The sequence below is a fragment of the Parasteatoda tepidariorum genome, chromosome X1 (genome assembly GCF_043381705.1).
Source record: "Parasteatoda tepidariorum isolate YZ-2023 chromosome X1, CAS_Ptep_4.0, whole genome shotgun sequence".
In the NCBI taxonomy this organism is placed as follows: Eukaryota; Metazoa; Arthropoda; class Arachnida; order Araneae; family Theridiidae; genus Parasteatoda; species Parasteatoda tepidariorum.
The window spans coordinates 63,764,275-63,780,525 of record NC_092214.1 but is presented as its reverse complement, the minus strand read 5'-3'; the positions used below and the strand labels follow the sequence as shown (position 1 = coordinate 63,780,525).

Below are 16,251 nucleotides of genomic sequence, written 5' to 3'. Positions count from 1 at the left end.
TATATATATATAAGGAATAATAATAATCTGTTAAATGAATTATTTAAAATTTTGTATATTAGTAAATCTGTTTCAAATGAACTACGGTCAGTTATCAAGTTCACTTAATATTATTACTTTGTTTAACTTAAGACTTAATATTATTTTTATGTATCGCTACAAAGCTTAAAGGCAAGCTCACCTGTAAATGTTTAATGACAGCTAAGTTCACATGAGCATGGGATAATTTGGGATCCAATTGAATTGCCATTTTGTAGCTCTAAAAATAAAAATACTACTTGTAAGTAAATAAACAATTTTATATTATACAGACCATGATTTGCTTTAAAAATTATTAAATTATATCTCCAATTCATCAAGATACTTTTAAAAGTATGCTCAAATATGTAAAAATTATTGATAAAACAAGAATCTGTCAATTGTGCTTGACTAATGAATAGTCGATGTTTAAACATTCAAATATACTACGCAATAGAAAACCACACGGGAATAGAATCCCCAAACTGGGTAATTTTGTGCCACTTTTTCCTGTTTCATTGCCACATTTCGTTGCTTGCTAAAAAGTCTAAGGACTTTTTAATGTCTAAATTGAGTTTAAAGCAATTAACTGAGTATAAAATATTAAACAGTCAGATTTTTTTCTACAAAAATAATACCTGTTTTTTTAATATTTTTTACTTCTTTTAAAATTTTAGTCTGAAGTTACCCTTTTTCGGATCTTTCGAAATGATAGAACGAATAAGCAAAGTAAAAAAGTGACTTTTAGATTTGAAAAGCATGTAAAAACTTTATTTTTGTTCCTCTTACTTTTGATTCCTAACTTCTTATTTTAAATCGTAATTAGATTTTTGCTGGAACATTGAAGTATTCTCGCTTTATAAGCTTGGAAACGGTGACTCGTTCTCATCCCTCTCGTAAACAAGAATATTTTCTTTATTGTGCTGGAAGTAGTTTTAGTCATGCTTATGAAAACTCAACAATGTACCGTCAAAACAGACAAAAGGTAAAAAAAAGTATGACAAATTGGTAAAAGGTTACTAACAGAAATATTATGACACTTTCCTTATTTTTATCACATAACTGGATTCGTCCATAATATAAAGTTAGGAAGTAAACAATTACTCATCAAACAACGATTTTAAAAAAGAAACCATTGTGCCCCATGGTGATTGAAAATTGAAAAACTGCCGTGAAATTGAAAAATCAACGTAAGCGACGGAAGATTCAAGATTGAGATTTTTATACATTTGGCATTTTTGTATGGCAAGCTACATATTGCAAAATTCTTTCTCAAAAATAAATTTTGTTCTGTCAGTTTATCAAAATTTTATTTTAGCGCTCACAGCATTAGCAATAGAAGGAAAATAGTTGTCTTGTCACTCTTCACGGAATCAATCGTGAAGCATTTATGTCGTGCTTTGAATTGCACGGCAGTATCAATACCCATAACTCCTAAATTACTCCAAATACAAGCTATTTTTTAAACCTGAAAGTACTCGTATGTATTGTTATACTTGTTCTGTAACAAACTTATCTTTGTGACTGACCAAAGTAGCTCTGGTTGTTGTTACGTTAAATGATTCAACTAAATATGGTTAAAAAATTGAAAATAATGTTTAGTATGTTATTCTGAGGGGATAAGGTAAAAATTAAATTACTCGTTGATTCTATTGTAATAAAATAAATTTTTTGGGAAAATGTTATTCCTTAATTATTAAAATTATTCATAACTAATTATTCATTCAATTGTAGGGTATACCAGTACTCGTAGGCATAAAGAGTAAGTTTCAGCAAATAGTAGCACCTTTTCTAAACAATTTGAGCGTGCTGCATCATCCAGTTTGGTTACAGAGTGACAAAAAACTGCCAGATATTTATTTTTTCAATTCCGTTGAATCCTAAATTATATTGAAGTTTAGTCAATATATTAGGTAAAAATAGTGGATTACAAACCTTGTTTCGAATTTATTCTCCGCCATAATTTATAGACGTTTTGGAAGCTGTGAACTATAAATTCATGTTGTGACAAGTTTTCATTCTGGCTTAGATACCTATTGGCGTAAAGCACGTATCGTGTTTTCAGACACGACTTTGTATTCAAATTGACTTTGAAAACCAAATACTGAGTTTTTTTTTCTTAAATTTTTTTTGTAAAGAATACTTTGTAGAACAAAACTGCATGCAAATGAAAATAAGAATCGTTGGATTTGGATCCGTGAAAGATGATTTTTTGTTTGGTTTTTTGCACCTTATTTTCGTTTAAATATTTTTTTAAACTTTTCTTTTTGTTATCATTTCTAATTTATTTATCACATTCATTTTCTAGATCAAAATATTGAGTTCTACATTTTTTTTTAGCAAAAAAAAATTTTTTTTTGAAGTTACTAAATCTCGATTATTACTTAGATACTAACATTTTTAAACTAGCATATAAACCATGACATACAACAACTTACCTAACATTTTCTTTAATTTTATTTTATACCCGGAGTTGAACAGCTGACCCAATTTTGAATTTACAACTATAAATGTTCAACTCAGTGTCTTTTAAATTTTGAACCCAACCCAGGATACAAAAGAGCTACTGGTTCAAGCTTTGAGACTAACTTGCCATCGTGGAAGACTTTTAGATGGAACTCACCAGCGTTTGCTTTGCATGACAAATTAAAGATTTCAGCCAATTTAAACAGTTTATGGGTTTACTACGTGCTCTAAAATTTCTAATAGTGCATGCAACTAAATGATGCTAGTAACTAATTATGGGATTCCTAGTACAAATTGTATCCAAAATACCGATATTATTGAAAGTTAAAATTATTCTTTATGAGGAATCTAGAGTTTAATAGCATAAAGATTCATAAAGTAATAAATTTATAACTTGAAATGTGTTAATTAAACAAAATTATGACTAACAAAACATAATAATCAGTACCTGAGAAGCATCATCCCATTGTTTCATGTCTTTCAATATATCACCATGATCAACGTGCATCTGTGCGCATGCGCTCTCTGATGATGAGCAAAGATTCAGGGATTTCAAGATGTGATCAAGAGCCTAAATTTTTTAAAAAAAATTTCGATGTTGTAATAACAAACTAATTAATCAACGATGTCAATAAATGGTAAAATACTTCACCAACATGTCGAAAAATATTGAAATTAAAGTATTTTCCAGCATAAGAGAATATTTTTTTGTGTTTATTATCCACCTATTCATGACAATAATTTTTAAATTCTTATTGTTGTCATTAAAAATAGAGCTTTTGATATAAATCATGAAATATGTTATTTTCCTAAATAAATGTTCTCAATCAAATTTTGCAGAAAGCTAATCCTTAATGTCTTTAGATTTTTCCTCAAAATAAAAGAATAATTAGAACATAGATTTAAAAATGTATGTTCTCAACTATGACAGGAACTAGGATATCACTAATGAATAATATATAATATCATTAAATAAACCTTTTAAAATTCGCAATCTTGAAAATATATTTGATTTTAATTATAAGTTACAATATCAAAGATAGAATTAATTTTATTATAAGTTACAATATAAAAGATAAAATTAATTTTATTATAAGTTATAATATAAAAGATTAGTAAATTAGTTTAGCATGATATGAGAAATTTAATTGATCTAAAAAATAATTTGTAATTTTGTTTTTGCATTAAGTTTGTTAAAAGTTCGTTGGTTAACTTCATTCAATAATTCTAAAAAAATAAACAAAAATGCACTATTCTTTTAAATATTTTTACAAAACATTCTAATTTCACGCTTTTAAATTTCTAAATTAAGTTTATCATAGTCTGCAGTAAATGCTTGAAATATATAGAGTAGTTTTCTAAACTTTAAATGTTCTTTTTTCTTTTTTTTATCCGCAATTTGTTTTCATGCAATCAAATATTTTGTACGGCACAGCACCTTCAACGGGAGAAAATAATTTAAATTTCAAATAAAATTTCATTGTTTGCTACTTAATATCAAATTTTTATTTAATTGTAGAGTAGATGTCCACTTATATGTTGCTGGGACATCAGCAGTCATTTGAAGAAAAGCTTTCATTCGCGATTTATCATAAATGTTGCATTATCTAGTAATAAAGTACATAATGTCTTCCTTCAATATTTTAATGGTTGCGTGCTTGATAATATAATCTTTCCCCTTTTAACCACCCCCGTAAATAATCAAAATAACAATTTAGGCAGCCTATATTTATCACCAGAAAAGAACACAATACCATAAGGGAATTAGCTGAATCTGAGACCAATAAAGCATGAAATGCGTACAAAAGGGACCTTTTATCTACTCCTCTCATAGTTACAACCTATCTACTTCACGATTTCATAGAAATTTCGGTATTGAATAAATTAAATAAAAAAAAAACACTTTATCTGGTTTAGAGTTTAAAATTTCCACTGATTCCGTAGTCATTGCACTCGACATATTGAGACATATTCAATTGATTTAACAGTTTATTATGAATTTTAAAATTGTGTTCTTATTTAATTTCAATATATCCTAATTTTGATTTCCAAAACAGATTCACTTATTTTGAAATAGATTCTATCCTATACATTGCTAATTTTTAACATTTTCTTAATCTCTATACTATAATTGATTGATTGTCATCATCATGTTTGAATCTATTTTTGCGAGACTTTGCTCCAAGACAGACTATAGATTCTATCTATGGTATTAAAGTAAGGGGATATTTGTAAAGACTTTAGGACAACTCTATAGTTTTTGGCAAAATTGTGCTTTTTTTTCATTTTCGAGTAGTGGAAGGGAGCCAAACAATGGGGAAATTTTTTTTGTGAAAACTACCCGAATATGGTAGAATTTCCCGTGTTTCTGTCTTTATGGGAACACTAGAAACCACTGTAATTTTTTTACCGAAGCGCTTTGCTAAATTAATGAAAAATGTTGCTTTATAATCTGTGTAATAAGTAAATGTGGTAAAATTGAATAATTTTATCGTGATATCTTTGAGTAGAATCTTGATAGTAGATATCTTGAATGCGTAGTAATGGGTACTATAATTTCAAAAACCAGAATTTCCGGTAATCTTTTAGCTTAAGATCGATAAATGAATGGTTTAATTACCGTATATTTTGGTTTCGTTGAAAAATAATGTTCGTTTTCTTTATCAGAAACGTTTTTCCCAAAGAGTGCGGTAATTTTACCAGAATTTTTTCCGTCTTGAATCTAGCTGAAAAATTCCATCTAAATTTGACCTGTTTTTTTCCCGTCAATATTTCTTGCACTGGTCATTATCTATCATTCCCTCAAGACAAAAGAAAAAGAACACGATCCCCTCCCCTACCATATAAAAGCAACTCCCGACCAATTTTTTTACTCATTGAAACACTCAAAATTTTACCCTGAATTTAATTGACAGGATCGCTACTGTAGATAGTTAAAAAATTAATCACTGAGAATCATTATCACCATATGCGGTAGAGCCTGAGGTGGGCCCTGGCCTTCTCGGGTATTCTCTTCCATTCTAAGCAATGGTTCTCCAGTTTTTTCAACTCAGTAAGAGGAAGTAATTATCTGAAGAATCGAACTATTTGAGTTTGGGTCTTCCCCTTGCTCTATTTCTCCATGGCATAGTCATAAATAATTTTTTAGACGTATGGTGCGGGAAAAAATGGACTATCCTGAATAAATTTTGATCTAATGATCAAATCTTCATATTCTATGACTCAATATTAATGGCTCAAGAGGGTGACCTTAAATATGCTAATTAGTTAGTGCACACGATATTTTAAGTAACGAAATCAGACACAAAAACGTACTTTCTCGGAATAAAAATACCTTTAATTCGGATTTCTGACTCCCAAAATATATTTGGTAACCGCAATTTGGGTGATATGGTCCCAATAGTTTGGTCAGGAGAGCGTTCCAAAGCTTCGACCCCTTAATGTTGAGTTTACTTATTACGTTCTTCACCACATCTCGAGAACTTTTTTAAGCAAATTGAAAAATTTTTGCACACAATTATAAAAATCATTTATCCAAAAATAATTCCATGCAAAAAATACCACTTAGTAAAGATTCAATTTTTTATTATTTTACTTAAGAATGATCGAAAAATGCTGAAGATATAAAATTTTTTGCATTATTTTGAAGAATGTAATTTTATGTAACAAAATACAAAATTTGAGCAAAATCGGTCCAATAGTTCTTGTGAATTTGAAGTTTCGGACTTTCTTTAAATTCCATTTCTCAGGAACTGTTCGACTGATTTTGTTCAAATTTTTGATCAAAATGTATTTTGTTATATAAAATTGCACTTTTTAAAATGATGCAAACAATTGTATTCCTTACAATTCAAACGTTTTTCGATCGTTATTTAATAAAATAATTAAAAATAATAAATATTTACTCCAATTTATTTTTGCATAGATTATCTTTGGAATTTTTTTTTTATAATTGTGCGCAAAAATTTTCAATTCGCTTTAAAATTTCTCGAGATATGGTGAAATGCGCAAAAAAGTAAAATCAACATTAAGGAGTCCAAACTTAGGATAGCTCTCCTTACCAAACTATGGGGACGATATTCCTCAGATGATATGAAATAATTCAATAATAATTCAATAAATAATTATAATTTTAATAAATAATAATAATTCAATAAATAATAATAAATTTAATAATTTTAAATAATAATTTTAATAATATATTTTAACAAAATNAATAAATCATAATAAATTTAATAATATTAAATGATAATTTTAATAATATATTTTAACAAAATTGTATATAATTAAATAAAATCCTTTAATGTAAAAAAACTGATCTGAAATTAAATTATTAATGCCTGATACTTATAATTATTTTTCTGTAACATTGTTTTCTTTGTTATAATGAGAAAAAAATTCAACAACATATTTACACCCTCAAATAGCTTTTTTGAAAATCTGTCATTTTGCAAACATCAATCCTCCAAAGAATTTAGAAATTCAAAAACCTTTGCGGGCAAATACTTTGTTGCAACATATTTATATAAATACATGCATCAGTCATATTAAAATATGTAGATATGTGCTTCGAAACTATTGCTTATTCCTGAAAAGAAATAATGCTAAGTATGATGCACTTGTTTTAAATACGGAACTGAAAGTTGGACGTAAATATTTTGTTTCGAACTTATGAATAATGCAGGCTCTAATCTTATCATCATCGTAAAAGGAGTTGACGATAACAAATAAATAAGCTCTTTTGTGAAAAGTCAGATTAAATTGTCCTCTTGTATTGCATAAATTTGAAATTATTCAGAATTCTCAATCCAGAATGAAGAAATAAAAACTTGAACCTTTCCATTGAATCTGTTTTAAAGGCTTTTCCTTTCTCTCCAGGGAGAATGCATGGATTATTCTTCCTCAGTTTTGTAAATTTATTTTGTTTCAATGGTTTTGTAGAGGTTCAGATTTACATTCGATTTAAGAAATAATCCCCATTTAATTTACTGACGAATCCACAGATATTGGAGAAAAAATAAAGGTAGGGAAATAAATGATGTAAAGGGATTGAAAAACACAGTTTTTTTTGTGTTACAACATTTTTTTAAGGTCGTTGGAGGTTTTCAATGACTCGTCATTCGTTTTTTTTTATTTGTGTAAGATAAACAATTTATTTCTGCCTTTGGCAAAGATATATAAATTAATAATATATCAAAAATTTGAAGAGTCTTATTTTCTGTGCAATTATTGTTTGAATAAAAGTGATTGTCTGTACAAAGTTACTATGATTAAAAATTATTTTAAATTTTTAAGATAGCACGTGTAATTGAAAAACGGGAATTGCTTCTAGAAAAATAAAGATTGAAATTAATTTCCTAAAGTGCTTTGGTACCGACATTGTTGAAATTAATAATAAAATATTATTTTATAATACGAGTATGTGATAAAATTTGGTGAGTGTAGTTAAATTTGATAATTTTATCATGATACTTTAGAGCATTAAAAATCATTTATTCGTTTAAATTCACTTTTCACATATGTATTCTTTACTAAATAAGTGGTAATAAGATCGATAATTCAGAAAACCAGAATTCCCGGTTAACTGTTTCCATATGAACCGAAAAATCGCAAATGAATGGTTTAAATACCATATATTTTGGTTTAATTAACCAGAATCATGTTTTTTTTTACCTGAAATGCCATTACCATACAGTACTGTAATTTCACAAGAATTTGTTTCGCTGTGTGCCGTTAGTCACAAAATTGGGTAGCAATGCATCTCTGGCTCACAACAGTCTGTTGCGGGAATACTTTACTTGCAGTATTATAAGTATAAATGTCATAAAAATGTTTTAATTAATTTTTTTCTCAACATATGAAATATTTCTTTTTTATCTCCAAAGAAAAGTTGACCACTTTTTCAGAGGGCACCACAATAGGTGTGCTAATATTACCTTTACAGTAAGAATGAAGAACAAGAGAAGAAGAAAGGACATTCATGCCTCTGATCGAGGTTCGAACCTGGGAACTTCCAGAGATGAAATCAGCTCCTGCTTGACGACTATTCAAGCCAGTCGACATCTCTTAACTTCAAGATACTTGAAATCATTTGAATAAACTATGAACTGAAATGAAAGGGAGAAATTTGCCTTCGTGGAGATCTTTTTGATGGAACTAACCCACATTTGAGTTACATGAGGAGGAAAACCACGAAAACTTCCCACAATTACCCTGACGGCAAGAGGATTCTAACCCATGCTCCGTCTACCACTGTGGATATTTTATGTCAGCACTGTGGTCGGTGCAAGCTGGATACGGAATTCGTATCTACCAGCCATTGCTGGGATTTGAACCCCCGGTTCACCTCATTGGAAGACTAACGCTCTATCCCCTGAGCCATCACGCTCTCCTATGTTTTATTGTCATTTCCATCCTCATGTTATCTTTAATCACTCCTCTACATTTGTTAGTCGTATTTTGAAGCATCTTATAGATACCACCCACCATAGGAAGGCAAATTTCTCTATTCATGTGTTCGATTTCTGAGCTATACTGTCTGTAGAAAGTTCCAGTACTTCGTAGAGTGTCCATTAGACCCTGTACAAAATGTTTCGAAGGTGTCAACCTATTTCGATATCTTTGCTGAAATTCCATGACTACAAGAATTGGAACTTCATTACATTGAGAGCTAATTATAGTTAGATCAAATACTTCTTCATTGCTTATAATGAGGTATGTTGATATGAGGGTGATATAATTTTTTTTAACTAAATGCTTTTATATTAACAGTAGTCCAGGGCAGATAATTTTGTTAGGAAGGAAATATAAACTGGAAAATGTTTTACTTTTCAAATCAATCGAATAAATAAAATTTTTAAAAAAAATTAATCAACTTTTCAAAAGAATTAAATATTAAACAAGCGAATTATTGTTTGGAACTATAATCGATTGTAAAAATGTACTAACAGAATATCGTTTTTTTACAGAAAGTCATTTAAAATTTTAATAACGCATATGTAAAATTAGATTTCATATTTTGAGCGAATAAAATGTTTTTTTTTTTTTTTTTAGTTTATCTTAAAAGAGACTGTATTATTCTTATGGAGTCTTATTATTGAATAATAAAGTTAATAAAGAACTAAACTAGAAATAAAAAAGAAATGTGCGAACGATTTGTTCTTTTAGTATATTCCTGTTTTTAGAATCGTTTTCTAGTTTGTCAAAAACTTATTTTTATCTTATGCCATATGTGCGGGACATCAGAATCGAATATTTGACAAAGCCAATCTGTTGAAATAAACTCATTAAATAAGAGCAATTTTTTTTTTGCGTGGTTAAATGACAGCCAAATTGCTGCAAACGTATATTTCTCCTCCTTGCAGGCGAATAATTCTATTAGTTGGACAATAATTTGATGCTCTAGGTGTAATTTTTTGTTTAATTGAAATTCGCTTTAATTTATAATTTTTTAAGTTACGTTATTGTCAATTTTACCATGAAACGACAAAAAAATGAGTTGCTTTCTTTCTATGGGCTAGTATTACAAATAATCCTCTTCAATACTTCTCTGCGATTATTTATAAGGAAGAAACTTGCAAAAGGCTGCGCTTTTACTAATGTATTCTAATAATAAACTTTAGAAAATTGAGAAATATTTATTAATGATGCTTGTTATTAATCTCTTTATTAACGCGAAATTTCCATACTATAGCAAAAAATGTCAAAATAAAACGAAACAAGAACTACTATATCTCCTGGAAACTAATTCTAACTACACATTTTCAACGATAGCAAACTATCGAAAGATATTTTATTAAGCATTTCTATGGAAAAATTTATGATTGAGTCTAACTACAATCTCATTTTTATCAAGCGTTTTCACTGTGGCTAATTTTTTTTAATGGTTGCATGATTCATTCCCCAGAAATCTATTAGTCTAACGTGCAGTGAGTGTGCGGCCCACTAAAGCCATAAATTTTAAATATCGATATCTCGGTTAAATTTTAAGTTAAGATGACGTGTTTTTTTATCATTTTTATTAATTTTTCACGGGGGGTATTTTTTGTATTAACTTTTCTGTCTTCGGGGATCACATAAAAATTTAAAATTTGCAACTTTAGAAAAAAATTCGCTATGTTAAAAAGCTAACATAAAATTATGATTGATAAAAATAAACGATTTCTCAAATTTAAACCATGTTTCTATAACCTTTAGATCTAGAGATATTTAGGCATTTCATACTGTTAAAACTATCTTTTATCAATATTGACGATATTTTGGTGAAAAATCCCAAATTAATCTAATAATTTTCTTTACATGAAAATATAATTTATTTATTGAAAAACTTTTTAATGAGAAAAATTGAAGAATAAGAATTGCTCTTTGTTGGGTATAGAATCGATCAAGATTATTACAGTGATATTTGATAAAAAAGTAACATTCTTTGAATATTATTATAGAGTTGGTGTCAGTAAAATATTTTTAGTAAAATGATATTTTAAACATACATTTTTAAAAACAAACTTAAAATCAATAAAAATTATTATAAAGACAGTGTCAGTTATTTTTTACTAAACTGATATTTCTAAGGTTATTTTGAATCATAAATACTATTTTCCTTTTAGGAAAGTAATCCACCATGCTGATAATAGTTTTTTTAATAAAAATATTTTTTGATTTTCAAAGCAAAATGTTTACTCTTTTAAATTGCTTATTTTGCCTTTATATGAGATCTTTTATTAGAAGAAAATGTTGAAAAACTTTTCAAGAAATTTAATTAAGCACGGAAATGCTTCAAACTAAAAATTGAAAGATTTCCCTCATAATATTAAAATTTAAGTTTAAATGAAAAAAAAATGTCTACTATACTAGCGTTTATTGTTATTATTACATATATTTAAAGGAATAATTATGAAACTAATATTAGTTAATGTAATTAAAATTGAAATAATCTTTATTTTTATTGAACTTAGAAATGTAATATGTTATAATTGAACTTTCTGTTATTATTCTGAACTTTCCGTTACTTTCTGTTCCACTATAGATTTCTCTTATTGATTTCATTGTCAATCAATACCATCCATCAATTTAACTTTTATTAAAAAAATACTGTAAAAGTTTACTGTAGCAATGTGACAGTAAATAGTAGAAAAAATCAAAGTCATAATTTTATTATGTTAATTGACATAAATATGGGGCGTAAAACAAAAGTTTTTTTACATCGACTTTTAATAGCTGCTATAAGTTGTCTTTGATACTTAATGTGCAAAATATAAAAGAGGTATCGGTTAATAAATTGATGAGGATGGTTAATTACTAAAAAGTTTCATTTTTGTTTCCCAAACTAATTTTATTGCCGGTATTTTACTGATTAAAGATACTTAAGCACTAAGTATTAAAAAAAATATTAAAAATTATAACTATACGTTATAAAACTAAATATTAAAAAAAATTTCTTAAAACGTTTTATTTTATATAAGTAATTCTTAATAGTTAGTTTTTAATGAGCATATGTTATTTTTCATTCATTATTTCATACTTGATAGGTTTTTTTTAATCTAAATTTCCTCATAGAAAAAAAATTGATACTTTCTTAAGTAGTATTCTAAATTAATGCTGTCTTTAACTGTTAATTTAAATTTTCCAAGCGTTTTTTTGAATTAGCTCATAATTGTTTATCATATTTTCACACTTTATGATCAGCTCGCTTTGCTACGCAAATACGCTTTTAGAAATAATTTACCTGTAAATTTGTGCTAAGAGATATATTGAAGCTTAAGTTCATGCATATTTTAAAATTCTTTACCAGCGCACACTGGATGCAAAGTGCATTTAATAGTTTTAACTGATGATGTATTTTTACATGTGTTTCCTTAATAATATGAGGGTAAGTAAGAAATAAAGTTCCCTCTCGTCAGGTAATGATAATTAAAATGAAGATCATTTAAAAATAATCTGTGAAAACAAACTAGATCGGATGTTTGACACTCGCCTTTCTATATTGTATATTTTTTATGAGGATCCAAAACGAATATATTAAGGTCACTCATTGTAGAGAAAATTATACATGCTTTCACTAACTAGAAATCCGATTTATAGAATAATAAAAGGAGAAAAAAAATAACAATCTTTTTCTTAAAATTCGTTATATTAAGTAATATATTATATTAAAATTATATATAATATATTAAAGTTCGTAATATTCGCTATATACAACAAAATTAGTTATTATTTTTCATACGAAAATAAAATTTAACTTTCCATTAAGCGAAAAGTAAAGTAACTTTTTTATGATTTTTAATATGCATTGTGTTTAGTATTGTATGATTATGAACGACAATGATTTTTCTCTCAAAATTACCAGCTCAAAGATGCAAATTAATATATATATATATAAGCACACCGGACAAACAACTAGTCACTCCAAGAGATATCCTTGAAAACATCACTTAATAACGCGTAACACTACCTCTGGATTTGATAACCACCTGGATTCGATTAGGAAGTGAGTCCACAAGTTTTTGTGGGTATGTAGGATCTAGTTTAAGCCGGTATTTGATCACTCAAGTCCACTAAATTGCAAGAATGCTGATTTCGGTGTCGTACACGTTGTTCCAATATGTCCCGCAAATTTTCAATGGGGTTCAAGTCAGGTGATTTAGCAGGCCAGTTGAGATGTAATTGAGTGTCTGAGTGTTCATGAAACCAGTCACATTTTCTTCCAACCCGATGAACTTTGCTGTTGTCATCTTAAAAAATAGGGATATCAACAGCATGCTCTCCATGAAGATGTTGACTGAAAGGCAACACCAGATCTTTCAGAGTGTTCAAATAAACATGTCGGCTCATTTTAGTGACCATTTCAGTGAGGAGGCCCTATCCATGATAAGAAAAAACCCCAAAACATGAGACTTAAACTTGAACCTAAACTTGCACACAGTCAGGAGGAAATGCTTCACCGGTTCTACCGTGCACTCGACGACGTGTGTCATTTTAATAAAGGCAAAAACGTGATTCGTCAGATCATATTACATTCCGCCAATCAGCAACTGTCCATGTTCGGTGACTTCTAGCCCACTGAGTTCGCGCAGCTTTATGCGATTGTGTGAGCAATGGCCTCTTACGAGGTGTTCGACTCTAAATGTTCTTTGCATGCAGCTCCCCTCTCAATGTTTTCTGCCTAACAGGTTGGGATGAACCTTCATTCACTAACTGATGCAATTCCTGTCGGGTTTGGAAGCGATTTTGACAAATTGAATTAATTTTGACAAATCGTGAAACACGTCTCCGGTCATTTTCATACATTATTTTTTTCCAGTTACAATTCTGACGTCGTCTTTCATGACAAAGTGTATTACACCACTGCTTGCAGACACGCTGCACAGTCCTCACCGAAACACCAACAAATCTAGCACATTCATTCAGCGTATGACCATGGCCACGGTCAAACACACTTGCCCTTTTCGCCACTCTGTCACACTCTTACACTTACCCATATAATACATATAATACACAATTTCTGCGTAAAACAAAAGTATCTCACCGATGGCTACTTGCCATTGACCACGTTGAGGCACCACGTACGCAGTTGAGCACGTCATTTGACTACTGCGTCATCTAAGGAAACCTAGCGACTCTTCGGGGCTTGCGCACTAGGGTGACTAATTTTTTGCCCGTTGAGTTTATATATATATATATATANATCTTTTTATGTTAGTTTCTTTGCTATAAAACTAGATCCTAATTAATTATTCTTATCGAAATACTTTCTCACACTTTTAAAAGCCACATCCTGTTCTTAAATCTATTTTTGGCTCAAGTATACATTTAATTAAAAGCAGGACATTTTTCCTTTTGCTCTCTGTGGGAAACGCTCGATCTATTTCATAAACCAATAGCAACTACTAAGATTTCCCTCCCTCCCTAAAGTGAAACATTTTACGGATTTTATTTTGCAAGATTTTCTCTAACATATAATGGAGAAACGCAAGTTTTCGGACACACTTTAATGACTGCGCTGTCTAATAATTAATAAATAAATTTTATATATATATATATATATAGTTTCTAAGTCACAACAGCGCCAAGTTGATTTGCAAATGCTATAACTTGAAAAAATATTTCTAAGAAAATGTAAATGAATACAAATTATTAGACATAAATTTCCCTAATGACACTTCCATGTTGTCCGTGCTTTTTAATAGCATTTATACTCTTCATTTTGGAAATGAATTCAATTTTGCAGTGGCTTTTGATACTAATTAAATAGTTCCTGTTTTCCTGTTGTTAATTAGGTTTATGACAAGCAATTTGGATTAATTTATATTTTTTTCAAATATATACATATAGATATATTTATATATATTTTCCAACTTCAAGAAGGTTTAAATTGAACTATTATCTTATTTTTCTCTAATGATTGCGATGTTAGCTTATGTAAATCGTTCCAGTGATTACACTATTTTTGTTTAAAACCTATGAGGTGTTTGTAAAATTAAATAGATTCGATGCACAAAGATTACGCTGATAATAAAAATATGTTATCTTATAAACTTGTAGCTGTAAAATTTGAATTTATTTTTACCCTCTAACTTACGTTTCAGCGTCAAAGGCGAACTGTATTCAGCGTAGCATTCAATATTTCTTCTCCCAAAACATTTTTTTAAATCTTAGCAAGAAAGTGCTAGGTAGAGAAATATTTATTCAGATTTACCCCAGATACAAATCAGTCGAGTGTTGATAGTAAAATCTTAAGTCATTCTTAAATAACGCCGATGTCTACATACATATTCAACAAGCAAGGATTCATGTCCAAACATGCAACTTTCATCAATTCATTGATACATTTCCTCGAAAAAAGGAAATTCTATGTTCAGAAAACAACGACCACTGCATACCTCAGAAGGTAAGTCAGACGAAAACTCATTTCCGATGGGGTAGTATAGGGGGTTGGGGAAGAGATTGACACGCATGTCGGCCAAGCTATCCCAAGAACGAGAATCAATTTATCTAAGTCTTCTTTACAGCTTTAGAAGATTCTCTCTCCTTGTATTACTGTCTAAGTTTTCAGGTTGTAATAGTCGGGTGCGAAATGAAATCGAAAAGGATGAGGAAGCGCCAGCAAGATCTTCTTGAGAAGATTCCTTTCCGTGTTCTTTCTTGTCAGAAAGGAAATGCGGAAGAGGTATTTGGATTTCGTGGTTGCTTTAGCTCCAAAAGGAATCAAAAAGGAAATGGAAATATATGTACTTTCAAAATCCTTTTTCCGCTATTTTGCATAAAAGCGGGAATGGTGTTTAAGTAAATGGCATATTTCGTTCTTTTTTTTATCACTTTCTTTAAAATATTTTTTTTTCGCTTGATTAATAAAGTTTTGTTGTATTTTATGGTATGAAAATTGCCTCATAAACGATGATAGTGCTGAAGCGAATGTTCCTTGTTCTGGAACATTTTATTATTTTGTTTTACATTGAAGGCTGTGCAAACTGGTTAAATAATTTGAGAATGCGCTTTAAGTGTTTTATGCACGGCAGAAAACAATTGCCTACGATGCTGTTAAAATATTTTTATTTTTAGTTAAGGGGAACTTAAAAGTAGAACTTTTTTATGGGAGATACAGTTTTGGAAAGTAAATTTTGTTCAGAAATTCATGCCTCAAAATAAGTTGTAAAATTACATATTAAAGTATATTAGTAGGCATCTAGTTGTGTTAATTTTAATTAGCAATTTGCTTCATAAAAGAGTGTTTCTTAAAGTTATGTGATAATATTTTTTAAAATTACGTGC

The 16,251-nt window shown here is 29.1% G+C and overlaps 1 protein-coding gene across 1 annotated transcript in view; it reads right to left on the bottom strand.

Annotated features, from left to right (window-relative positions):
• The window catches only part of LOC107452602 (protein O-mannosyl-transferase TMTC1), a 183,587-nt gene that overhangs the window by 5,385 nt on the left and 161,951 nt on the right, over window positions 1–16,251 (bottom strand). The window contains exons 16-17 of the mRNA XM_043054161.2: window positions 2,933–3,055; window positions 182–259 (exon numbers count right to left, since the gene is read on the bottom strand). Of these exons, the coding sequence (XP_042910095.1) occupies window positions 182–259; window positions 2,933–3,055 (201 nt within the window). The remainder of the gene's footprint in view (window positions 1–181; window positions 260–2,932; window positions 3,056–16,251) is intronic.